Raw genomic sequence first — 25,916 nt, 5'->3', positions numbered from 1 at the left:
AAAGAATGAAATACAAATAAATGTACTGTCCTAATCTTCCTCAGCCAAGTCTTAGCCTGTTCCTAGCATTCAGGTAGTTCTGGCTGGCACCAGCAGAGGCCTGTGTTATCCAGAGCAGACTATCAAAACCTAATGAGAGACTATTTTTTCCCTTTCTTTTGGTAAGTGATCATTAACTGGGAAGTCTAGAAAATTCTCATATCAAAATCCCTCAGAATGTGAGACCCTGAGAGCTTAAAGTGATGCTAGAAATGAGCAATTTCATCTCTCTTGTTTTATAGATAAGGGACTAGTAGGGAAGGGTCATGATTTGTTAGCAGAACTAACTTTCACATACCTTTTGGGTGTTGGAGCAACACCATGACGAGAGATGGGGAAGCATAAGGAAAGTAGGTCTTGAGTGTAAACTTCAGCTACAACAGAATAAAAAATTCAAAACCACATGAGCATTAGGGTTGAAAGGGATATTAAGAACAAAATCTTCCATCATCTGCCCCAAAAAGACCTATTAGTATTAACATGGTCAGAATGTTTTCTTAAACATTTATTTTTTAAAAAATGTTTCCAATAACCTTGTAAATATGTTCCAGAAAAATGAACCTTTTTGAAATCACTTTCTGAGGCTTAAGAAAAATAAACTGATGTTTTTCTGATGTCTTCATAGCAGTTCTTTGCCTCACATGAACCCAATTAACTCTACTATTTAAATGAGAGTTTCCAAGGCGGTTGAGATGTTAGGTATTCCAGCATGATTTTTTTAACAACAAAAAAGCATAAAACAACAATGGTGCTTGTAATGCTTTGAGGGCCGAAGTGCTATAGCTATTTGTGCCTTCAGAAGGCAAAGTGGTTCTGAAGTACTTTTGTAAGAAACTAAAGGAAAATCTAGAAACAGTGAAGTGGACGGGCTTTGATGAGTTTTGGTAAATCTGTAAATCTATCTGACCATCACCCCAGTCAAAACAGAACATTTCTGTCACCCCAAAAAGTTCTTCTGTGGTTCCACCATTCCCCAGCAACCACTATTTTGATTTCCGCAAGAGAGATTAGTTTTGCTTATTCTTGGATTTCATATGAATAAAATCATAGAATATGCATTCTTTTGTGTCTGGTTTGGCTCAACTTTTTTTTTCTTTTTTTTAGATTCATCCATGTTACTCTGCTTAAGTAGTTCATTTTTTTATTCTTTTTTTATTGCTTGAAATAATCATTGTATGAATATACCATAATGTTTATTCATTCTCCTATTGATGGGTATTTGGGGCTACTATTAAAAAAGCGTCAAATTAACATTCATATTTATGTCTTTTTGTGGACATGTGCTTTCATTCTTCTTGGGTAAATACCACGGAATGGAATTACTGAGTCGTAGAGTAGATGCATGTTTAATTTTATTAAGAAAACGCCACGTTGTTTCTCAAAGTGGTCGTACCATCTCACACTCCCACCAGCTACTGATGAGCATTCTGGTTGCTCCACATACTTGCAAACATTTGATAATGTCAATCTTATTAATTATAGCCATTCCAGTGGGTATGAAATGTCACCTTGTTATGCATTTATTACGCATTTTTCTTGGCTGCAAATTTTCATGTGTTTACTGCCAACTTCTATATTTTTTTGAAGTGTGTATTTTTTTTGTACATTAAAAAAAACAAGTTGTTTCTTAGGAAGTAAGAGATCCTTTAAAAAAAAAAGGGTTTATTTATTTATTTACTCATGAAAGACACAGAGAGGGAGAGAGGGAGAGACACAGGCAGAAGGAGAAGCAGGCTCCATGCAAGGAGCCCTACATGGGACTCGATCCCAGGTCTCCAGGATCATGCCCTGGGCTGAAGGTGGTGCTAAACCGCTGAGCCACCTGGGCCGCCCAAGAGATCTTTATATATTCTGAACACAAGTTCTCTGGCATATATATCTATTGAAAATATTTTCTCCCAGCTGGTGGCTTGCTTTATCACCTTCTTAATGATGTCTATCAAAGAAAAGAAGATTTACATTCCAATGAGATTTATAATTTACTCAATTTTTTTTCTTGTACGGTTTATGAATTTTTTAAAAAGATTTTATTTATTTATTCATAAGAGACACAGAGAGAGACAGAGACACAGGCAGAGGGAGAAGTAAGCTCCATGCAGGGAGCCTGATGTGGGACTCGATCCTGGGACTCCAGGATCACACCCTAGGCCAAAGGCAGGTGCTAAACCACTAAGCCACCGAGGGATCCACTACAGGTTTGTTTTTTTTTTTTTTTTTTTTGCATCCTTTCTAAGAAATCTTAGATTGTTCCAATGTAAAAGAGACATTCCCCTATGTTTCTTCTAGGAACTTTATAATTTTAGCATTTACGTTGAAGTCCATGATCCATCTCAAATTAATTTTTCTCTTTTGTGAAGTAGATGTTCATTTTTTCCCATATAGATATCCAGCTGTTTCAGCCCATTTGTTCAAAACATTCCTTTCCCCACAGAATTGCCTTGGTGTCTCTCTCAAAGATCAACTGACTATACACACACACATATATATGTATGTATATTGTATGAACTATATGGATATGTGTTTCTAGACTTTTCAGTTATACTGATCTCTCTATCCTTTTGCTAGTACCTTATGGTCTTGATTACTGTAGCTTAAAATCTTGAAATCAGGTAGTATGAATTCACTCATTTGGTTTTTTTTTCTTTCTTTCTGAATTTATTTTTCAAGAGCGTTCTGATCATTGTTCTGAAATTATATGGGTTCACTTTTCACCCATTTAAGTTTCTTTCTTTTTTTAAGATTTTATTTATTTATTCATGAGAGACAGAGAGAGAGAGAAAGCGAGAGAGAAGCAGAGACACAGGCAGAGAGAGAAGCAGGCCCTGTACCAAATGCGGCGCTAAACTGCTGAGCCACCGGGGCTGCCCTCGTCATTTAAGTTTCTTTAAGCAATGTTCTATAGTTTTCAGTGTAAAGGTTTTATACATCTTTTATTAAATTTACTTCTAAGTTTTATTATTTTTTTGATTTATTTATTTGAGAGAAAGCGTGGCAGTGAGGGTCAGAGGACAAGGAAAGCAGATTCTACACTCAACACAGAGCCCAATGCGGGCCCAACCTCAGGACCCAGAAATCATGACTTGAGCCGAAACCAAGAGCTGGACATCAACTGACGGAGCTACCCAGATGTCTCCTTAAGTATTTTACATGTGACTATGCATTTGTCTTTCTATTTCTGTCAATTTTTGCTTCATATATTTTGGAACTCTGTTATTAGGCACATATTCATCTATAATTGGTATATCTCCTGATGACCTGACAACTGTGTCATTATAAAATGTCCCTCTTTATCTCTGGCCACACTCCTTGTCTTGAAGTCTACACCCGCTGGTGCCAGTTACGTCATACCAGCTTTCTGTGCTTATTTGCATAACTCATCTCTTTCCTTTCTCTTACTTTAATCTATCTGTGTCTTTATAATTAGAATGGGTCTCTTGAAAACAACATACAGTTGGATCTTGGCTTTTTATCCAATCTGACATTTGTGTCTTTTTTACTAGCATATTTAGCTAATTTTTATTTAATTTTTGTAATTAATGTAATTTTTAGTACGTTGGGGTTTAAATCTATCTTTTGATGTTAGTTTTCTTTTGTCCCATTTATTTGTTTTTTGTTTCTCTGACAGCTCACAACCCTGTCTTATGACACCTCAAGTTTATCAGATTGTGCCTTCAGTTCTGGGCCCCAGAACCCTCACACAACCCCTTCCCACTCCTCACATGAGAAACCTAAGGAGACAGTTAGCAGAAACCCCAATGTGGTTTCCTTTTTCAAGGCTTAAATCTCCTCCAGTTTCTATCTGCTTTTTTGATTGCTGTCTAGTACCTTCAAATACTTTGAAAACATATTTTGCTCAGAGTTTATAGTTTTTATTAGGAGATTTAGTCTAATACATTATTGGGCTCTGCCATCGCTGGAACAGAACCTGAAATGATCTGTTGTTTGTACTGAGCCATTACGCAAGTTTAGAAAAAGTGACTTGCTGTGGCAACACTAGTCCAATTGGGCACATTGACAGAGCTGCACTGTGCTTGCCAAATACAACAAGGGTGAGAGGAAAGGATAAAAAGAGAATGCGAAGCGCTGAAGATAAAACATTTCTGACAATGGGAAAGAATGTGGATGAATGGGATTTCTCATAAACTGTTGAGGGGAGTATAAATTGGCACGTCCACATATGAAAACAATTTGGCAGTATCTACAGAAGCTAAATCTTTGCATACCTAATAACCAGCCCTTCCACTCCTAAGTATATATCCCAGAATGTTCAGAGCAACTCTATTTCTAAAAGAAAACAAAATGTGGAAACAACCCAGAGGCCTACCACCACTTTCCTAACAGTTCTATGCAGCAACACCCCACCATGGCTACACACAACACAGAGCAATCCTGGTGAGTGGAAAAAGCAAGGCTCAAAAGACTCTATACAGTATGCTACTCTTGTTAGTTGTTTGTCTTATGAAGTCCAAAAAAGTAAAGAAACATGCTTTAGGAAATCACATATATGTGATGACACCATTTTCAGAAAAATTAATTTAAAAATTAAAAAATTAATGATAAACATAACTTCAAAACAGTGGCTACAGAGGGAAGAAAGGCAGGGCTGTAAGACAGAGATGGGCTATATGTATACATGTAAGTTACTGCTACTCATCCAGGTCTCGTTTGGATATCAGATACGTAGATACTCGTTTCATTAAGAATAAATGCATGCACTAGTGAATAAAACACAGAAAGGAAAGATCATGGATCTAATTATCACATGCATGAATCACACAGGACACGGGGTATTATGCATTAAGGGTTATGATTAATCTATAATGGGCACTCAAGAAGGCAGGACATCAATGATGAGAAATGGCTGTCAATTAAAAAGGCAGGCACATGATACTCTACATAGAAAACCCAAAAGACTCCACCCCAAGATTGCTAGAACTCATACAGCAATTTGGCAGTGTGGCAGGATACAAAATCAATGCCCAGAAATCAGTGGCATTTCTATACACTAACAATGAGACTGAAGAAAGAGAAATTAAGGAGTCAATCCCATTTACAATTGCACCCAAAAGCATAAGATACCTAGGAATAAACCGAACCAAAGAGGTAAAGGATCTCTACCCTAAAAACTACAGAACACTTCTGAAAGAAATTGAGGAAGACACAAAGAGATGGAAAAATATTCCATGATCATGGATTGGAAGAATTAATATTGTGAAAATGTCAATGTTACCCAGGGCAATTTACACGTTTCATGCAATCCCTATCAAAATACCATGGACTTTCTTCAGAAAGTTGGAACAAATTATTTTCAGATTTGTGTGGAATCAGAAAAGATCCCGAACAGCCAGGGGAATTTTAAAAAAGAAAACCATATCTGGGGACATCACAATGCCAGATTTCAGGTTGTACTACAAAGCTGTGGTCATCAAGACAGTGTGGTACTGGCACAAAAACAGACACATAGATCAATGGAACAGAATAGAGAACCCAGAAATGGACCCTCAACTTTATGGTCAACTAATATTCGACAAAGGAGGAAAGACTATCCACTGGAAAAAAGACAGTCTCTTCAATAAATGGTGCTGGGAAAATTGGACATCCACATGCAGAAGAATGAAACTAGACCACTCCCTTGCACCATACACAAAGATAAACTCAAAATGGATGAAAGATCTAAATGTGAGACAAGATTCCATCAAAATCCTAAAGGAGAACACAGGCAACACCCTTTATGAACTTGGCCACAGTAACTTCTTGCAAGATACATCCATGAAGGCAAGAGAAACAAAAGCAAAAATGAACTATTGGGACTTCATCAAAATAAGAAGCTTTTGCAAAAAAAAAAAAAAAAAAAAAAAAAAAAAGAAGCTTTTGCACAGCAAAAGATACCATCAACAAAACTCAAAGACAACCTACAGAATGGGAGAAGATATTTGCAAATGACATACCAGATAAAGGGCTAGTATCCAAGATCTATAAAGAACTTATTAAATTCAACAGCAAAGAAACAAACAATCCAATCATGAAATGGGCAAAAGACACGAACAGAAATCTCACAGAGGAAGACATAAACATGCCCAACAAGCACATGAGAAAATGCTCCGCATCACTTGCCATCAGGGAAATACAAATCAAAACCACCATGAGATACCACCTCACACCAGTGAGAATGGGGAAAATTAACAAAGCAGGAAACCACAAATGTTGGAGAGGATGTGGAGAAAGGGGAACCCTCCTGCACTGTTGGTGGGAATGTGAAAGGGTGCAGCCACTCTGGAAAACTGTGTGGAGGTTCCTCAAAGAGTTAAAAATAGATCTGCCCTATGACCCAGCAATTGCACTGCTGGGGATTTACCCCAAAGATACAGATGCAATGAAACGCTGGGATACCTGCACCCCGATGTTTCTAGCAGCGATGTCCACAATAGCCAAACTGTGGAAGGAGCCTCGGTGTGCATCAAAAGATGAATGGATAAAGAAGATGTGGTTTATGTATACAATGGAATATTACTCAGCCATTAGAAATGACAAATACCCACCATTTGCTTCGACGTGGATGGAACTGGAGAGTATTATGCTGAGTGAAATAAGTCAATCGGAGAAGGACAAACATTATATGTTCTCATTCATTTGGGGAATATAAAAAATAGTGAAAGGGAATAAAGGGGAAAGGAGAAAAAAATGAGTGGGAAATATCAGAAAGGGAGACAGAACATGAGAGATTCCTAACTCTGGGAAACGATCTAGTGGTGGTGGAGGGGGAGGTGGGCAGGGGGTGGGGGTGACTGGGTGATGGGCACTGAGGGGGGCACTTGATGGGATGAGCACTGGGTGTTATTCTATATGTTGGCAAATTGAACACCAATAAAAAATAAATTTATATATAAAAAAAGGGCAGGCAATCAGGAACAGCCCTACGAAGAAAAATGACATAATATATGCATATGCAGGCCTGTGCAAAGATGAGGTTATCACCTTCTTATTCTGAGCCCAAAGTCAGGGTAATGAATTCTTCATTCTTTTGTGGATCCCTCCTCTGCTTCCCACTGGGACTCAGTGTGTGCCCCTCCATGCCACCAGATCCATGTAGCCTGAGAAGGGTACCATTCTAAATGAAAAGCATCAGAAATTTAAAAAAAGAAAAGAAAAGAAAAAAGAAAAGAAAAGAAAAGGAAAGGAAAGGAAAGGAAAGGAAAAGAAAGGAAAAGGAAAAGGAAAAGGAAAAGGAAAAGGAAAAGGAAAAGGAAAAGGAAAAGAAAAGAAAAGAAAAGAAAAGAAAAGAAAAGAAAAGAAAAGAAAAGAAAAGAAAATAGAATGAACAATCTTAAAATTTGTATGGTACCACAAAAGACCCTGAATCGCAAAAGCAATCTTAAGAAGAACAAAGCTAGAGTCAGCATACTCTCTGATTTCAAACTTCATTACAAACCTATAGTAATCAAAACAGTACAGCATTGGGATAAAAACAGACCCACAGATCAACAGAACAGAATGGAGAACCCAGAAATAAATCCACACATATATGACCAAGGAGCCAAGAATATACAAAGAGAAAAGGACAGTCTCTTCAATTAGAGGTACTGGGAAAACTGGATGGCCACATGTAAAAGAATGAAACTGGACCACTATCTTAACAACATATGCAAAAAATAAACTCAAGATTAGAGACTGGAACATTAAGACCTGAAACTATTAAACTCCTGGAAGAAAACACAGGTAAGTTCCTCAACTATGGTCTTGGTGATAATTTTTGTATCTGACTCCAAAAGCAAAGAGAACAAAGTGAAACTAAGTAAGTTAACTACATCAAACTAATAAGCTTCTGTAGAGCAAAGGAAACCATCAACAGAATGAGAAGGCAACTTACTGAATAGGAGAATATATTTGTAAATCATGTATCTGACAGGGGTTAATATCCAAAATATATAAAGAATTCATACAATTCTGGGGCTCCTGGGTGGCTCAGTTGTTAAACATCTGCCTTTGGCTCAGGTCATGATCCTGGATTCCTGTGATTGATGGAGCCCCACATTGGGGTCCCTGCAGAGTGCGTAGTCTCCCTCTCACTCTGCCCGTCCCTCTGTTCCTTTTCTCTCTTGCTCACTCTCTCTCTCAAATAAATAAAGTCTTTTTTTTTTTTAGATTTTATTTATTTATTCATGAGAGACACATAGAGAGAGACAGAAACACAGGGAGAGGGAGAAGCAGGCTCCACACAGGGAGCCCAACGTGGGACACGATCCGGGGTCTCTAGGATCCTGCCCTTGGCTGAGGGCAGCGCTGAACCACTAAGCCACCTGGGCTGTCCACAAATAAATAGTCTTGAAAAAAAAAAAAAAAAAAGAATTCATACAATTCAATAGCAAAAAAAAAAAAAAAAAAAATCCGATTCAAAAATGGGCAGAACTTATGAATAGACATTTTTCTAAAGAAGATATACAGATGGCAACAGGTACACGAAAAGGTGTACAACGTCACTTAATCATCAGGGAAATGCAGATCAAACCACAATGAAGTATCACTTCACACCTTTTGGAATAGCTATTATCAAAAAGACAAGGAATAACAAGTGTTGGTCAGGATGTGGAGAAAAAGGAACTCTAGTGCAGTGTTGGTGGGAATGTAAATTAGTGCAGCCACTGTGGAAAACAGTATGGAGGTTCCTCGAAAAATTAAAAATAGAAATACCATGTGATCTAGGAATTTCACTACTGGGTATTTGCCAAAATGAAAACACTAACTCAAAAAGATAGTTAACTGCATCCCCTATGTTCACTGTAGCATTATTTACCAGCAGCAATGACATGAAAACAACCCAAGTGTCCACTGATGGATGCATGGATAAAGAAAATATTGTCTATGTATATACAATGTACTATTATTCAGCTGTTAAAAAAAAGTGCTATCTTGCTATTTGCAAGAATGGCAAGGTGCATGGAACAATGGATGGAACTTGAGGGCATTATGCTAAGTGAAATAAGTCAAAGAAAGATAAATTCCATATGATCTCACTTATATGTGGAATCAAAAAATAAAACAAAGCAAAACACCACTTGAGCTCAGAGATACAGAGAATAGATTGGTGGATGCCAGAGGCAGGCTGGGGTGTGGGCCAAGTAAGTGATGGGGATCTAAAGGTAAAAACTTGCAGTTATAAAATGAGTTTCAGGGATGTAATGTACACCACAGTGACTACAGTAAGTAATACTGAATTGCATGTTTGAAATCTGCTAATAGAGTAGATCTTAATAGTTCTTACTACAAGAAAAAAAAATTTTATAACTATGGTAACACACGTTAACTAGACTTATTTCATAATATATACAAATATCGAATCATTATATTGTACACCTGACACTAGTTATTTGTTAATTACACCTCAATAAAGAAATTAAGAATAAACAAATTAATTAAAAGCAACCATACCTCCAGTCCAAATATACAGTGCCCAAGGCTAACAGCCAGGACCAAGACCGATGAGAAAAACACACTTATACTAATGCTTTAACCAGTGTCTTCTGCCCCAGCCTAGGTGTTTTTAGGAGTTAAAGGGGCAGGTTTTCCAGAGGTTGGTCCCTAACTGGGAATACAAATAATGCACAAGGAAGGATAAAAGATATTTATAGGTTATGCCTCAAAATAGGTGTGAGGGCCAACCAATGCCTTTCAGCAGAGCTCTCCTTATGAATTCCAGGCTGGGTACCATTGAAACATGGTTTGCTACAGTCTAGTTAACCTCCCTAAGGAAAAAGGATGGGAGAAAATACATTATAAATATTTATGATTGCCTTAAAAAGTGGAAACATCTGCTAAAACGTGAGAGATTTCTCTGGTGTAGGGGTATAAGGGACTGTAGCAGAGCTAAGCATCACAGCAATGCTCTCTTATGACAGGCTGTGGAAAGCACCATAAGGGACCATGGCCTACCTCCTGGGAAGTTGCAATGGACCCAGGGATGTGAACAGGCAAAGCACCACACACAGAATAGGTCAGTTAAAATGCCCAAAAGTGAAAGCTCTGGTAGGAATGCTTCCTGTTTCACAAGGTCCCTCTAATTGGTCCTCAGCCCTTGGCAGCCATTGTCTAGCCTCTGCTGATGGGGCCCCTCAGTACAAGTCTTCCTATAGCCCCCATAACTAGCTTCTTGTTCACTGATTGTGTCTGACACTGACATTCCTAGCTGCTTCTCTACAATGATTCAAATCTCTTGTCACTCTCAGTAGATCCTTTCTTTCCTGGAAACCAATACATATTTGGGTATCTCCTAGCTAGGCAGGGAAACTCTAGTAATTAAGAATGTCCAGAATTGCTTTCTAATGTGTGGCATTTGCTTCTTAGCATATGCCATATAGATTCCACGATGCCCAGGCAGGGCAGAGTCCTCCCTGGCAGACAGCATACAATACAGGGCCCAGAAAATGCATCCTCCGGGGGGGCACATGCCAGCATGACAGTCCTCTTATACAACAGCAGAAAAATGCTTCTGGGTACCAGGGCACAGGGCAGATAGGAACTATCCTGATTTATTTTCAATTAAAATAGTTTTACCTTTGCTACAGCATTCATTTGGAAGCTTTCTTCATAAGCAAAAGAGTCTACCAAAATCACTAAAAATAAAGTGCTCCTTTCTGTGATTACGTAGATAGATATTCTTAACAGCCTTTTTTTTCTTTGGGGGAATGAATAATATATGCAATATAACAAACCTGCTTGTTTTTCTTTTCCAGAGCTTCCACAAAGCACTGTGTAAACACTTGAATAGCGGCTAGTACCTCTGGGGCTCCATCGGTTTCCAGGAGTACATACCTGAGCAATGCAAAGCCAGATTACAACACATTTAATGATTAATCTGGCAACCATTTGAGCCTGAATTGTAAAAGGAAATAATGGAAACATTCTTTTTGTGCCATAAGGTTCAGCAATATCTTAGCTCATTAGATTTCAGTACTTGTGTGAAAGTAGGAGAAAGTTGTCACTCCTTTCCTAAATACTTTAATTAAAATAGCAATCTGCAGAGCTTCCTTTCTTGGTTTTTAAATTATTAAGCATTGCATATCCCTTCCATATAGGCCTGAGTGCTCTTTAGAAATACTCGCACATTGAATGCCCAGGCACGCAAAATCAACAGACCCTTCATGTTTTCAAGTGGAGAAAGAGCTGCCCAAGGGGGTAAAATGCCTTGGTCAAATCTACCCAGGGAAGTGGTGGAAGAATTCTGTGTGGTACCTGGATTGGTTTCTGCATATTTTCATACAACTAACTTTATGTTGAAACAAAAGAAATCAACTCAAACTTTGCTCGCTTTAAACCAAGAACATCATTCTAACTTATTCTTGTGTTCATTTATTTACCCTGAAGTTGGTATGTTTCAAGACCAACTCAAGGGCTGGGTTATTTACTGTTGTAAAAATTCCTTTCCCCAGTGTTGCTATCCCTGGAGGCTCTACTGCTGTGTGCAAGGAGGATGGATAGGGGAGGGTAAGTACCCTGGCTGCACCAGCACTCAGGAAAGGGGTTGGAGACCCTTCCTGGGTAACAAGCTCCTACTAACTGCTAGCCATAACCCAATCTGGTATCCAGTGGTTTCTCATCTCTCATCATCTGTAAATCCAATGGACTTTACAAGAAGTATTCACACTTGCAAAATTAACGTGTTGTAGGATAACACACATAGATGATTTTGCCTTTCAGAAGAGCTCTCTTGAGAACAGCATTATTTTTCTTGGTTTTCCCTTAGCTTTAAAATCCTTTAAACAGATTGGTCAGCCCTCATGTGGTGAAGGGAATACACTGCTACGCTTTATTTTGAGCTGAGAAAAATCCTACATGAACATTTAATGATTTACTATCTAATTCAATTTTGCCTTTCTACCAATATTATTAGAATTTTAAATGCTTAAAAAAAGAAAGTTATCTTATTTCCGAGGCATTGACTTATAAATACAAACTGACATTTAGGTTTTACCAAATAGCTCAAAGGAGTAAGATGGAATCAGAAACTAACTTCCCGATGGTATATACAGAGACTACCACAAAACTTTTTATTCATGTTTGGAAACTGAGCACTTCTAGATCGATTATTAGCAGAAATTGCACATCATTTACCTGAACATTTCATCAACAATTCTGAATATGGCAGGGTGGCAGGCTGCTTCAGGCTGTAAAGGAAGAAACCAAAAGAAAGTAAAATATGAGAAGCATTTCACTGATAATATATAGCTGTTTATTATCAGGGAGATAAGTTGTCTAGAACTCCTGTTGTCTAGAAAATGGGTATATTCTTTTGGGTTAGAAAAAAAACAACATGAGTGCAAAAGCTTGCATTACGAACAAAAGCTGGTTCTCCTGGGGCAAAGAGATTATGATCAAGCTTTATTTCCCCTTTATACTCCTTTATGTTCCACATTTTCTCCAACAGGCCAATATAAGAAAGAGTCAACAAGGATCACAAGAAATGTCAAAATACCTTTCACCAGCATATTGTAGTGAAGGCAGAGCCTGCCTATGTTACTAGTTTTACACCATGTGCCCATGTGTCTGACCACCCCCCATGGCCCAGTAGAGCCTCAACGTCAGGTCTAGACTTGCTATCTTTTCATTTATTCTTATTAGGCAATGAGTACATAGTGATTTAGAATTATTATTGAGAAAAGTAGTGACTACTACCATCTTGGACTAAATAATATCACATCTTAGTGCACTATAAATTTAGCACCAAATTATTTAGGATGTAAAAATAGGTAATGAAAACAAAATATAGATACCATCATCTTGAACAAGAAAAGTAATCTAATTTATTCTGTGAATATTTTTGTGATGGTTTTGATGATTTCAATCTGCAGAAGCTGACCTACTGTGGCGTAGGTGGGGCTTCAGTGGGCCTGACTCAGGTTCTCTATCTTTTCAGCCAGAGCTCAAAGCATAAGGTTAAGCCATATGGAAATGCTATTTGTGTTCTGAAACAGAGATTTTCTAGCATCCAATTGTGAGTTGATTAAGCTCTACAAGGGTATTTCTTTGAGTCCTACTGCAGTTGATATGACCAGCTTTGGTAAACATTTTTTCATCCCTCCCTCAACAAGAAAAGAAGAATAAAGGATGTGTTTTGCCTTTCAAGTTTTCTGGACCATGCTGAAGAAAGAATGGAGCCTATTTCCATGGATTTTCCTTTCCACTCTCCCGTCTGTGCCAGTGTTGAGTTGTAACATTAAACGTGTGCCATCTAGTGCTCACAAACTGCCACTACAGGCTGTCACGGCCGGCTCCAAACAAGAACATTGCCAATTGTCAAAAGCAAGGGAAGATTTCCTTTTAATTACTAGAAGAGAAAGATTTGTGCTTTGCAAGTTATAAATTGCTACTCTTCATGTAGAGTAACATATCTTCCCTAATCATTCACTGACATGCATTTTTATCTAAAAGAAATCAACTAAAAATTCTCATAGGTAAATTCATTATGTACTCAAGAAATAATTTGGCAGGAACATGGTTTAACAGAAGAGAGGCAAATTATTTCTTGGCTTTGATCTCAGGCAAGTCAGTTAATCTCCCTGTGTCTCGGACCCATGGTAAATAATAACAGTTATTAAGAGGTCACTGGATAAATGCCCAGAAAATATCATAAATGTTTCTATGTATTCATAATGAAAAAATCAAACAAGAAACGAAAAGCACACTGTTATGTTTTACAGTGATTCATCAAATTTGCCAAAATTTTTTCAAACTTTCATAGATGGACAATATGCCCCTTAAGTGTTTAAGACCGAACAACACTGTCACGTGACCACAAGCAGACAGACACACGAGAGCCCGAAAATGCATGGATAGAAAACCAAAATTGAAAATGGTAAAACAGAACCATTCCTTTTGATCCAAATGATCTAACTAATCCAGAGCCACTATGTAAATTGGATGCTAACAGAAAATCATTCAATACTCATTACAGGGATTTCTAAATGGCCAATGAAAAGATAATCCAATGTGTAGAATAGGCTGCCATGAAAATAAAGGGGGAGAAGCAAGAATGTTTTAACTCAGTTTGTTAAGAGAGGACTAAGTTTGGACATACTTTTATTTTATGCAATGTTTTTTTTTATCAAAACCACTCAATCCAATGATTTAAATGTCTCCAGAACATGTGGAAATGCCTGCTCTCTCCATGCCAATGGACTCTACTTAGATTTCCTTCTGTTTAAATATTTCAGACTTTTTTTTGCTCTCGGCCTGCTTCTACAACCCATTTTAGCTTTTACAACAGATAACGTGCCAAGAGGCAGGGAACCTTGCTGAAACAGCAGTGGCAGAGACTTTGATTTAAAAACCAGTTTTCCTTGCTGCCCCAGAGCTGTGAACAGCTCTTCTCACCCACAGACTTTACTGATGGTTTTTAAAATGAGACTCTTTACACTTCCCGAGCACATAATTTCAGGGTCAGTGAGTCCCCTCATGAAGCCTGAAGTACTTACAGCCCAAGCATGTGTCTTAGTGACATCAAATCACAAAAGCACACTTAAGCTGCTTTTCTTATCAAGAGAATCCTCCAAATAGAATTAAAGTCTTAAATTATGCTTCTTTGGAAGCCATAAATGTTCAGCCCCCTAAATCTTTACAGCATCCTTGTGAGGGAGGAGCCAAACATTTAACCCCTCTGTGGCCTGTCTTATTTATAGAATGGGACCCTATAGTAACTCACCACAGGCTACTCTACAATCCAGAGCCTGGAACCCTAGCTCTAAAGCCCTATAATAGGGGCAATTATCTTCCTGTAAAAATGAGGGAGAGAAAAACTTTCTTGGGTTCCATCTGTTTGTTTTTCTCCATCCTACCAAAATCTGTTCCTTCTCAAACTCTGCTTTTCTCCATCTGGCTTCACAATTTCCATGTACAGATGATTTCAAGTCTAAGGAAACAATGTCACCAAGAGGCCATCAGTAACACGCGTTTGCCCCTTTCCCCCTGCCCTCACACCACCCCCAATCCTTTCACTGAGTGTTGGAGGATGAACAGAAGATGATGATGGAGAGCTCTGGACTCTGGCTTCCTTTTCTTATGGACCAGATTATTCTGTTGGGTGTGCATCCCCTTCCCATCTCCCACAGATACCCAGAAATGTATTGTTTATCTTCTCTCTGCCTAGGACAGCCCATTCTCAGCCCTCAACAAAACGAGGGAAGTCGAAGTCAACACAGAAGAAACATGCAGTGGCCATGTGCTCTTGGCCCGTGCTGTGGGCAAAAGGTGAGAGAGAGGCCAACTGTACAGATAACATCCATGCCCACTCTCTGTCCTTGACACCTAATCTATTTTCATCCCAATTCGTCAAGGATTATTACAAGCCACTTGTCACTTGAAAGAGGCCTGAGAACATGGAAGAACAAAATTCTCATGGAAGAAATCTTTCCTCTACCGTTTTCTGATTCCTTGTGTGTATGGGGGGAGGAGAGGTGGGAAGAAGACAGAAAATATAAACCAGAAAGGGAAATTGTACTAGAAGTCAAGGTAATTCGCAGACAAAAGTCAGTGAGGAAACAGAAAAGTTCTCAAGCTTTTTTAATTTATCATCCTTCATAGATATTTTTATCTAAAAAATAAAGAGGAAAATTGGAGGTAAGAGACAAGATGAAGTTTAGGAAGCCTAGAACAGATTCTCTTTCATGGTCTATTTTAAGATAGTTAAATATTTTACTCAGGAATGGTCATTCTGTTCAAGAAGAAACAGCTGATGAGAAGCTTGCCTTCCAGTGTAAGAGGAGCCAGCAGTCTGGCCCACTTCTCCAAAGCTTGGGGAGGGCCGGCAGAAGCCCCTGTGGTGATTTATGCATATAATTAAAGGGTGACTATATTTATCAGAAAATAACTTCCCTTTTTTTTCTTTTATTTTTTTCTTTTTTATTTTTTTTAACTTCCCTTTTAAAAGGGGGATTCTCCACAAGATTTATTTCAATAGTAAACTCTTTTATGTTTTATAGTAAACTGTTTTATGTTTTATTGTTCAAAAACAATTTGATTCTGAAGATACTGACTTATCTGCCGTGTAAAACACCTTTATTAACACTTATGTTTTTCTTTTTTTCTGCTTTCAGGATGCTAAACATAAGACTGTAAAACATCCCTTTTATATTTTAAGACTTATTTGTTTCAAAACACTCAAGTTTCTTTCAACAAATTTGAACTTGGAAAAATTATTCCTTCTTTTTAAGCTTTATCAGATATTATTTATACTATAAGCAATTTTTTCATTACTCCATAATGCAATTATTGTTTAATTAGTGATAAATGTATCATTTCTGGGCTTGAAAGAAAAACAACTTAAGCACCAAATGTACTCCTGTATTTTAAATTTAGTGGTGCCTTCCAAGAACATTAAGACACAGGGATGTCAGCTCTGGATGCTGAACAAGATCCCCCAAACCCTAAGTTCTTTTTAGCCTCTCTCAGTGGCTTCTACCCAGTGAGCTTGTATAGTTCTAGCAGGAAGACAGCCCCTCAGCTTCCTGCTGCTTCTTGGCTCAGTCTCTAAGTGGCACTGAAACCCCAGGTTGAACACTGCGCTTTGCTTTTTTTTTCTCTCTTCCTTTATTTGACTGGTTGGTTGCAAAATCCTGCATCCCCAACAGGAAGAAACCCTAGCACTTGCAATCTGGGCCTCCTTTATACAGAGATAGTCGGAGCATGTGTGTGTGTGTGTGTGTGTGTGTGTGTGTGTGTGTGTGTGTGTGGTGCCCCCCGGAGGTGGAGGCTGGGAAGTGCAACTACTCTCCCAGAAGCAGATTCTTTACCTTTTTGTTACAAGCATAAGCTAACACCGCACTTTCCTATTTGACCACTACTAAATTACATGCACCACATTAAAGAACTCAAAGAAAGAAATGCTTAGAAGGCTGCTAATGAAAAAGCAGGAGAAAAAAACCCCTAGAACACTGTTAAGTTATTCAAGCACAGAAAACTGACATCATCTTGGATGTGGAGTTAATTTTTCAGTATAATCTTTCATTAAAGGGGACTGTGCTTGGAGCTTAGTGTAAAGAAAGTTGTTCTTTTTGAAGTGGCTACAACTGCTTTCTGGAGAATAAAGACAAGAACATGTACTATCTCATCACTACATCAGGGAGGACACTGAGGTAGCTGCATGTTTTTTTTTTTTTTTTTTTTAGCTGCATGATTTTATTCTTAAGTTCCTACTAGATTAAGAACACCCCCCCAACTTTACTAAGGTATACTTGACAAGATAAAGAAACGACTTTTTTTTTTTAAAGATTTTTATTTATTTACTCATTAGAGATGGGGGGGCAAGGGGGGTTGGGCAGAGGAGAAGCAGGCTCTAAGCAGGAAGCCCGATGTAGGACTTGATCCCGGGACTCCAGAATCACACCCTGGGCTGAAGGCAGGCACCAAACCTCTGAGCCACCCAGGGATCCCAAGAAATGACTGTAATTGAGCTGTGAAGACTTTCACGTAGGAGGGAATATGAGAAGTATTTTCTGATTTAAAATCTGACTAAACAAAAAAATAAAATAAAATAATAAAATAAAATCTGACTAAACAAAAACAAAATGAACCCTGTCTCTCTCCCCCTTTACTCCCTGCTCTTTCGTAGGCAAATCTATCTGTGAAGGCAAGGGAGCAGCTTCTCTGGACTCGGCTGGAGGGGCAGGCGGCATGCAGGGTCAGCCAGTGAATGAGTGAAGGAAAGGGCATGAGAACCAGGGTACATCCTGGCCCTGGCATGCAGCAGGGCAGCCAAACACAGCACCACCGTACCACCCAGCCAGCACTTCTCATTCAAATGTGGGGTATAAACAATAGCTTTCTGAGCTCCACAGACGGAACTGTAACTGGAAAACATAACATCCTTCTGATTTGTTGGCCTTGGGAAACCAAACAGTGTGTAAAAAAAAAAAAAAAAAAGGCATAATTATAATTAGCAAGTGGCTTTCACTGCTTTGGTGACATCAATTTTTAAGGTAGGTCTGAAGCTACAAATTACAGTCTTGCAGAATGTGTTCTGTCAAGAAACACACAAGACTATCTGCTTTGAAAAGTTTCAGTCTACAGAGTACAGGCACCTGGCTGGCTCAGTTGGTGAAGTGTCTGCCTTCGGCTCAAATCATAATCCCAGAGTGCTGGGAATCAAGCCCCAAGTAAAGCTCCCTACTCAGCGGGGAGCCTGATTCTCCCTCTCTGCAGCTCCTCCAGCTTGTACTCTCTCTCCCCCTCTCTCAAATAAATAAATAAAATCTTAAAAAAAAAAGTTTCAGTCTGCAGAGTTAAGTGACAAACTGAGGTTAATACTGCAATTTATTTAGGAGCCACCAGATGCGGCAGGAAGCCATGAACTTGGGGGCAGTTCAGCCCATGGAAGCCAAAGAGTGAGTCTCAAAAGTAAGCAGGTTTTAAAAACTCGCTTCTATTTTAGAAGTCAGAAAGATTCATGTGCATTTAGAATTCAGGTAATATTAGATTGGTGCCTTATTACTTAATCTTAATGGAAAATAGCAGGCTTTACAATCTACACAGTTAATGCAATCCCTATCAAAATACCAACAGCATTTTTCACAAAGCTAGAACAAACAATTGTAAAATTTGTATGGAACTACAAAAGACCCTGAATAGCCAAAGTAATCTTGAAAAAGCAAAGTAAAGCTAGAGGCGTCACAATTCGAGACTTCAAGTTATATTACAAAGCTGTAGTAATCAAAAGACTATGGTATTGGCACAAAAACAGACACAAAGAACAATGGAACAGAAATGAAAATCCAGAAATAAACTCATAATTATATGGCCAATTAATCTTCAGCAAGGCAGGAAAGAATATCCAATGGGAAAAAAATAGTCTCTTTAACAAGTTATGTTGGGAATACTGGGCAGCAACATGCAGAAGAATGAAACTGGACCACTTTCTCACACCATACACAAAAATAAATTCAAAATGGGTTAAAGATCTAAACATGAGGCCTGAAACCATAAAAATTTAGGCAAGAACACAGGCAGTAACTTGACATTGGCTGCAGCACTTCTTTCTAGACATGAAACCTCTTTCTAGATATGTCTCCTGAGGCAAGGGAAATAAAAGCAAAAATAAACTATTGGGACTCCATCAAAATAGGAAGCTTCTGCACAGCAAAATAAACAGTAAACAAAGCTAAAAGGCAACCTATGGAATAGGCAAAGATATTTGCAACTGCCATATCCAATAAAGGATCAGCATCCAAAATAAATAAAGAACTTGTAAAACTCATCACCCTAAACAACAAATAATCTAAGTAAAAATGGACATAAGACATGAACAGGCATTTCTCCAAAGAAGACATCCAGATGGCCAACAGACACATGAAAATATGCTCACCATCAGTCACTATCAGAGAAATATAAATCAAAACCATGATGAGATATCACCTCACACATGACATAATGGCTAAAATCAACAACACAAGAACAACAGGTGTTGGCAAGGATTTGGAGAAGAAAACCCTTGTGCACTGTTGGTGGGAATGCAAACTGGTGCAGCCACTGTGGAAAACAGTGTGGAGGTTCCTCAATAAGTTAAAAACAAAACTATCTTATGATCCAGCAATCACACTACTGGGCATTTATCCAAAGAATACAGAACACTAATTCAAGGGCCACCTGGCTCAGTTGGAAGAGTGTGAGACTCTTGATCTTGAGGTTGTGAGTTCATGCCCCATGTGGGTATAGAGATTACTTAAATAATTTTTTTTTTTTAAAAAGAACACTAATTCAAAAGGATATATGCACCCTACGTCTATAGCAGCATTTACAATAGCCAAGATATGGAAAGAACCCAAGTGTCCATCAATTGATGAAAGGATAAAGATGTGGTATCTCTACAAAATGGAGTATCATCTAGCCTTAAAAAAGAATAAAATATTGCCATTTGCAACAACATGGATGGAGCTAGAGAGTATAATGCTAGGCAAAATAAGCCAGTCAGAGAAAGACAAATACCATATAATGTCACTCACACGTGGAATTTAAGAAAGAAAACAAATAAGCAAAGGGAAAAAGAGAGAGAGACAAACTAAGAAACAGACTCTTAGTTATAGAGAACAAACTGCTGGTTACCAGAGGGGAGGTGGGTGTGGGTGAAATAGGTGATGGGGCAGGAAGCCATGAACTTGGGGGCAGTTCAGCCCATGGAAGCCAAAGAGTGAGTCTCAAAAGTAAGCAGGTTTTAAAAACTCGCTTCTATTTTAGAAGTCAGAAAGATTCATGTGCATTTAGAATTTAGGTAATATTAGATTGGTGCCTTATTACTTAATCTTAATGGAAAATAGCAGGCTTTACAATCTACACAGTTAATGCAATCCCTATCAAAATACCAACAGCATTTGGTATTAAGAGTACACTTAGGATGATCACTGAGTGATGCATGGAAGTGTTTAATCACTATATTATACACTAATATAATACTGTATGTTAACTACCTGAAACTAAAATAAAAATTTTAAATTAAAAAAAAAGAAAGAAAGAAAAGAAAAAAGAGAAGGAAAGAAATAAAATAAAATAATAAAATAAAATAAAATACCAGGATTTCAAGTCCCTGAGAGGCCAAAGAACATCTGGGGAGATCATTTCCCTTTGTAAAACCTGCACCACACTTTTATCTTTTGTTTTTGCAACATTTTGTAACTATAGAATTTCCAGGGCTATTTATGAACAGTCCCAAGAGATGGAGACATAATTAACAATGCTCCATATAAAATATAAGTTACGTAGACCATCACACTTTAATCACTCTCAGAATCCAACTCTAATGTAATAGGCATCAAGTTTCTTCTGAAGGAAAACACAGCAGGCCACTGCTATCTGAGTCTTCAAGATCGCTCTGATACTTCTGCACCGCCTTGTCACTGCACCAAGATACCGAGCTTCGATAAATGAATCAGATGATGCAATCAGGAAGCAGGTTCTTCAGGTTACCCCTGTAATCACTCTCAGTCATGTCACAAGCATATTCCAGCCTGCCTGGTTTTCTGGCACTGTAGAGCCAGGATGCCTGAGGAGCGTGGCCCACGCCAATCAGGGGCTTGCAGCTCTGTACTATAATTACCTCCTTGAACCATAAGGCATAGAAAGGTCACATCCTGCCAATGCCACAATAAATTAAACCAGATAACACCCTCTGGAATCCTCCTTTAATCATAATGGAAGCTCCGAATCCCTACACACATGAGCCTGATAAATACTTTTGTAGATCAATAGACTTCGAAGCTGTCAGCCTGGGGGAGACTAAACTATAAAAGTTGGAGACTGAAGTCCCTGTAGTGCAGTGTTCTTTAGGTATTCCCTCCACAGAGAAATTCCAGTTATGTTGACTTTTCTGAGTTGGTTTGATTCTGGAGCCTTTATTTGGTCCTGTGGTTTTTGTCTGAACATCCCCCATGTCCTTTTTACCTGTGGCCCTTGAGCTTGAGAACGCCCCAGTGAGCACAGATATCCCAGCGTATGAGATCCAGGAAGCAGGCTCTCATGTTTTCTCAATCTTTTGGACCTATCTTCTTGCCTTCCTTTTTTTCCTGTCAAACATAGTAAACTTCCAAATCAGCTGGGTTCAATTTGTGCCACTTAGCTTGCAGGTACATGGCTACTGTTGACTGCAGCACCACCCACAGCCGCCTGGAAGGCCCCAGAACAGAAGCCTGTGGAGTAAGGGGGAAGGCCTGGCAGTCACGCCCAAGAGATGGTGGGCACCTCAAAGAACAACAGGACAGAGAAAGAAGGCAACTGATTCAATTTGGATTCCCTCACTTAGCCTCCAATTTGAAAGACAAAGAAAACCGGAAGTTCCAAATGAATTAAAAAACCAGAAGGTGTCTGGGAGGGGGGTGTTGTGTGAACTCAGCTAACCTAAGAACTCTCTTCTCTCCAAGTCTCACCTCAAGTGGGGAGGGGGACACTCTCTCCTGCCCAGTTTTCCTAGCCCCCAACTGAAGATCTGACTGATCACCATGTCTGAACTAATTTTCTCCACCTGGACAATAGGAAGAAAATCTCTGCACCCTATGTTCCCCAGGTTACAAAAGCTAATGAGAAAACACGTTAGAAACCACTGAGGTTCTCATAAAACAGATAGATGCCCAGGGAGCACAGCACCTCCAGTAGTTTTTAACTTGTTTTTTCAGGGTGCATTGATCTTTATCCCTGCTCTTACAAAAATGCACATCAATTCCACAGGGTTGCCTCCCATGAAGGGAAAAACTCCCACCAGTCAGGTTCTGAGGACTGCCTTTGAACCCTGCCACTGACCCTGGTTTAGACAATGAAACCATTCCATTTGGCCACTGAGCCCCAGATTCCCAGGCCTGAGAAGTCCCAAGTACAATGAAGGCTGGGCAAGCTACCATATGGAGGGAAGGTTCAAGGCTGGAAGGCTTACACCAAAAGAAAACTTACAGAATTCTTAGTTGTTTTTATTGTTTTAACTTTTCTTCCCGGGTCTTGTTTTATTTCTCCTCTCATTGTAAGGTCTTTATTTTTTAAGACTTATTTTTCATGTGGAAATAAGAAATACTGTTTTAAAACAGTTTGCCTTAATATCAATTCTTGAGAGTATGCACTATAAGGGGCACCTATCCATCCAGTAAATCTCACACCTCTCCCTGTTTTCAAGACATGCTCCAAGTATGCAGAAAAGCCCCCTACGTTGGGTCTATAACAAAATGCAGACACAACGATTATTTCAAAAGGTGCCAACTGCTCTCTTGTTTATACTCCCCCTAGCTTTGACAAAAAGAGATGATACCTGGCATCCTCTTTAAGGATTTTTCTCCTCATGAAAGCCCAGCACGTACCAGCAATGAATCTTTCAAAAAGTATTCGATCCTTCTCAGGAAATTTCTCTCACTAGAGATTAGCTTTTCAAACAGATGCAGTGTTGCTTTTTCAAGGCTGGGAAGGTGACGAAGCCAGAGGCAGACAACAGCTGACGTAGGGAGAGAAATCTTCTTCCTTTCAGCAAGAATAAACAAAATTTTAAACAGAAATGGGTTACTAAGATAATAAGATTGAGAGAGATCAAAATGCAAGAATGAGTCCACTTTGTGAATCTTCTTTTCATCATGGTCGTAGTATTTACAGAATCAATCAATATTTACCATGTGTCCATTTGCAAAATAATGTGAATTTGCTTCCAATTCAACTCAGGACATTAGAGAAATACTCAAAGAAATGTTTTCTTTTTTTTTTTTTTAATATTTTATTTATTCATTCATGAGAGACAGAGAGAGAGGGGGGCAGAGACACAGGCAGAGGGAGAAGCAGGCTCCATGCAGGAAGCCTGATGTGGGGCCCGATCCCAGGACTCCAGGATCACACCCTGGGCCAAAGGCAGGCGCTAAACCACTGAGCCACCCAGGGATCCCCAAAGAAATGTTTTCAAAAAGGAAAAACAAGTAGTAGTGATGTAAGTATTAGTGATGGAACAAGATGGAAAAAGGCCTATACAGCTCCTAACTTAAAAAATAGTTATATCTGAAAGTACATCCTAAGGATTTAAGGATTTAAAATATGGATTCAGACCTGGGTTTGAGTCCCAGGGCCACCACCTACTAACTTGATTACCTTGGGAAAATTACTAAACCTCCAAACCTCAGTTTGCTCATCTGTAAACTGTAAAGTGGGCCTATCTCCCTCAAAGTGTTCCCAGAAGGAACAAATACAATAAAAATACATGTACAGAGATGAGCACAATGTATGATATCTAATAAATACTCAGTGACTGTATTTGTGAATCTGTTGCTTGAAAGTTAAAAAATATTTTCCTTTAGTAATAATTTCATATATGGTGGTTATGGCCTGGTATAGATACATAGCTGATCTCTACCATGTTATACTCCGTAGGCCCCAAATATTTTGTGTTGCTATGTTTCCACAGGAGAATGTGGAGGTTCCTCCTGTGTCAGGTTGGTGAATCAGGGGTTCTACTTCCCCTTCTGGGAGGTAGCGTGAGAAGACACCTGTCTCATTCTGAAGCACCGATAGGCTCTGGGCCTGTAGCCCTCCCGTGAGCATGGGGCCTGTCTCGGCCTGGTGAGACTTCCCTTTCTTCTTTCAGCCCAGCTTTCCCAAGGCCTCCTGCCTCTTCACCTGTGGCATCACAGACAGCACAGTGCTTTCCAGGTTCTGTCAAAGATGTTTGTTGCCTTTATGAAGAAAAACAAAAGCTGAAAGGACAAAGGCTCCCTATTACCCAAACTACCCAAAAGCCCCTTCAGGGCTTTCCCTTCACTATTGCTTCTGGGGCCATTTCTCTGCAGGAGCTGGCTTGAAGTCCAGAGAATGGGTGCAGGGGCAGGAAATGAATAGGCGGAGTCACAATCTCCCTCAGCATAACTCCTGTAGACCTTTGTCCTGGATTAGCTCAGGGACAAAGCTAGACAAAGCTGAAGAGTTGGAAGGACTCTCACAAAAGCAGGTAGAGGGGGGATCCCTGGGTGGCTCAGCGGTTTAGTGCCTGCCTTCAGCCCAGGGTGTGATCCTGGAGTCCTGGGATCGAGACCCACATCAGGCTCCCTGCATGAAGCCTGCTTCTCCCTCTGCCTGTGTTTCTGCCTCTCTCTGTGTGTGTCTCTCATGAATAAATAAATAAAATCTTAAAAAAAAAAAAAAAGCAGGTAGAGGGCAGGACAAAGGGCAAGAGGGCCTCCCCTCCTCCCTTTCTGATCTCACATTCTCACTCTTCTGGAAAGTCTTGCAGGATCCCTTTCCCCCACTCTCCCAACACCTGGCAAAAACTGCCACAGTGTTGCTCCCTGACCTGCATCACCTGGCACATCTAGGTGCCAGGCTATGGATGTCCTCACTTGTGCCACTGGTGCCTTGGACTCCAATTCCCATGCCACCTCCCCTATTATACTCGATAGCAAGGAGCTGGTGTTCATCCATTCATGAAAGATGAGGACTTCCTGTGTGGCACTCAGTGTGCCAGGTGCAGGCCAAGCAGCTGGGAACACAGACCTAGTCTGTACCCCTAGCACTCAGGGCCCAGGGGGAGATACACATATACATTTCAAATTGGGGAAAAGGCAGTGAAGGTAAAAGAGAATAACAGAAGGGTCCGATTTAGTTTGGGTGGTCTGGACAGCCTTGGGATTAGCTAGGTAAAGAGAAGCCAGAAGGCATCTCAGCAGAGGGACTAGCAGCTGTGATGGTCCTGAGACAGGGAGGAGCAAGGTGAGAAGGAGAGAGAAACCCCAGAGTGTGAAGGTAAAGTGGCTTGTGATGAGGCAGTACCACAGAAGGAAGGCTTTGGAATTCTATTCAGTGATAATTCTGGTTCAAAGGACTTCACAGACAGGAGTGCCAGGATGCGGTTTACAGTCAAAGATCAGTTCAGCTGCAGCAGGAAGACCCAAGTGCAGGCCTAGAATGGGTGGGGGAGCCCAGAAGCCCAGGAGCCCAGGGGAGCCGGTGCTGGCATTACCCAGGCAGCAGCGGAGGAGTGAAGGGTCGCTGGCATGTATTTCAGCAGTAACATTAAGAGGAACTGGCAATGAATCTGATGAAAGGTGGTGAGGGGAGGTAGGAATCAAGGCTGCCCCAGGTTTCTTAAGCAATGAGCTGGATGGACATATTATTTACTCCAAACAAGGAGGAAAGATAAGATTTGTGAAGGATTTACTAAGAGCTCAGCTTGCATGTATGAATTTAGAATGTTTGAGGGACACTCCAAAAGAATAAAACAGATCCGTGAATATTCAAGTTGAAAGTTCTGGGGAGAGGTCTGGGCTGAAGATATACATTAATGAACTTCAGCCAGCATAGAATGGCATGAGCGCGGAGAACTCCAAGGGAGAGAGGTCTACGTAGGGAGCAGAGGGCCCACGTTATGCCCTGAGCAGTACCAAAAGGTAGCCAAA

At 39.6% G+C, this 25,916-nt stretch overlaps 1 protein-coding gene and 1 long non-coding RNA gene across 10 annotated transcripts in view; one reads left to right on the top strand and one right to left on the bottom strand.

Annotated features, from left to right (window-relative positions):
• The window catches only part of FANCC (FA complementation group C), a 289,577-nt gene that overhangs the window by 32,601 nt on the left and 231,060 nt on the right, over nucleotides 1-25,916 (bottom strand). For all 9 annotated transcript variants that reach the window (XM_035707500.2, XM_035707501.2, XM_035707511.2 and 6 more), the window contains 4 exons: nucleotides 22,851-23,007; nucleotides 12,145-12,197; nucleotides 10,746-10,845; nucleotides 338-413 (listed from right to left, as the gene is read on the bottom strand). In XM_035707500.2, the coding sequence (XP_035563393.1) occupies nucleotides 338-413; nucleotides 10,746-10,845; nucleotides 12,145-12,197; nucleotides 22,851-23,007 (386 nt within the window). The remainder of the gene's footprint in view (nucleotides 1-337; nucleotides 414-10,745; nucleotides 10,846-12,144; nucleotides 12,198-22,850; nucleotides 23,008-25,916) is intronic.
• Nucleotides 14,625-18,287, top strand: LOC112644608 (uncharacterized). The gene is made up of 2 exons (XR_003126570.3): nucleotides 14,625-15,276; nucleotides 17,636-18,287. It is a non-coding gene; the product is annotated as an uncharacterized LOC112644608 (long non-coding RNA).

This window comes from Canis lupus, chromosome 1 (genome assembly GCF_003254725.2).
Source record: "Canis lupus dingo isolate Sandy chromosome 1, ASM325472v2, whole genome shotgun sequence".
In the NCBI taxonomy this organism is placed as follows: domain Eukaryota; kingdom Metazoa; phylum Chordata; class Mammalia; order Carnivora; family Canidae; genus Canis; species Canis lupus.
This window is presented reverse-complemented; position numbering and strand designations above follow the sequence as displayed.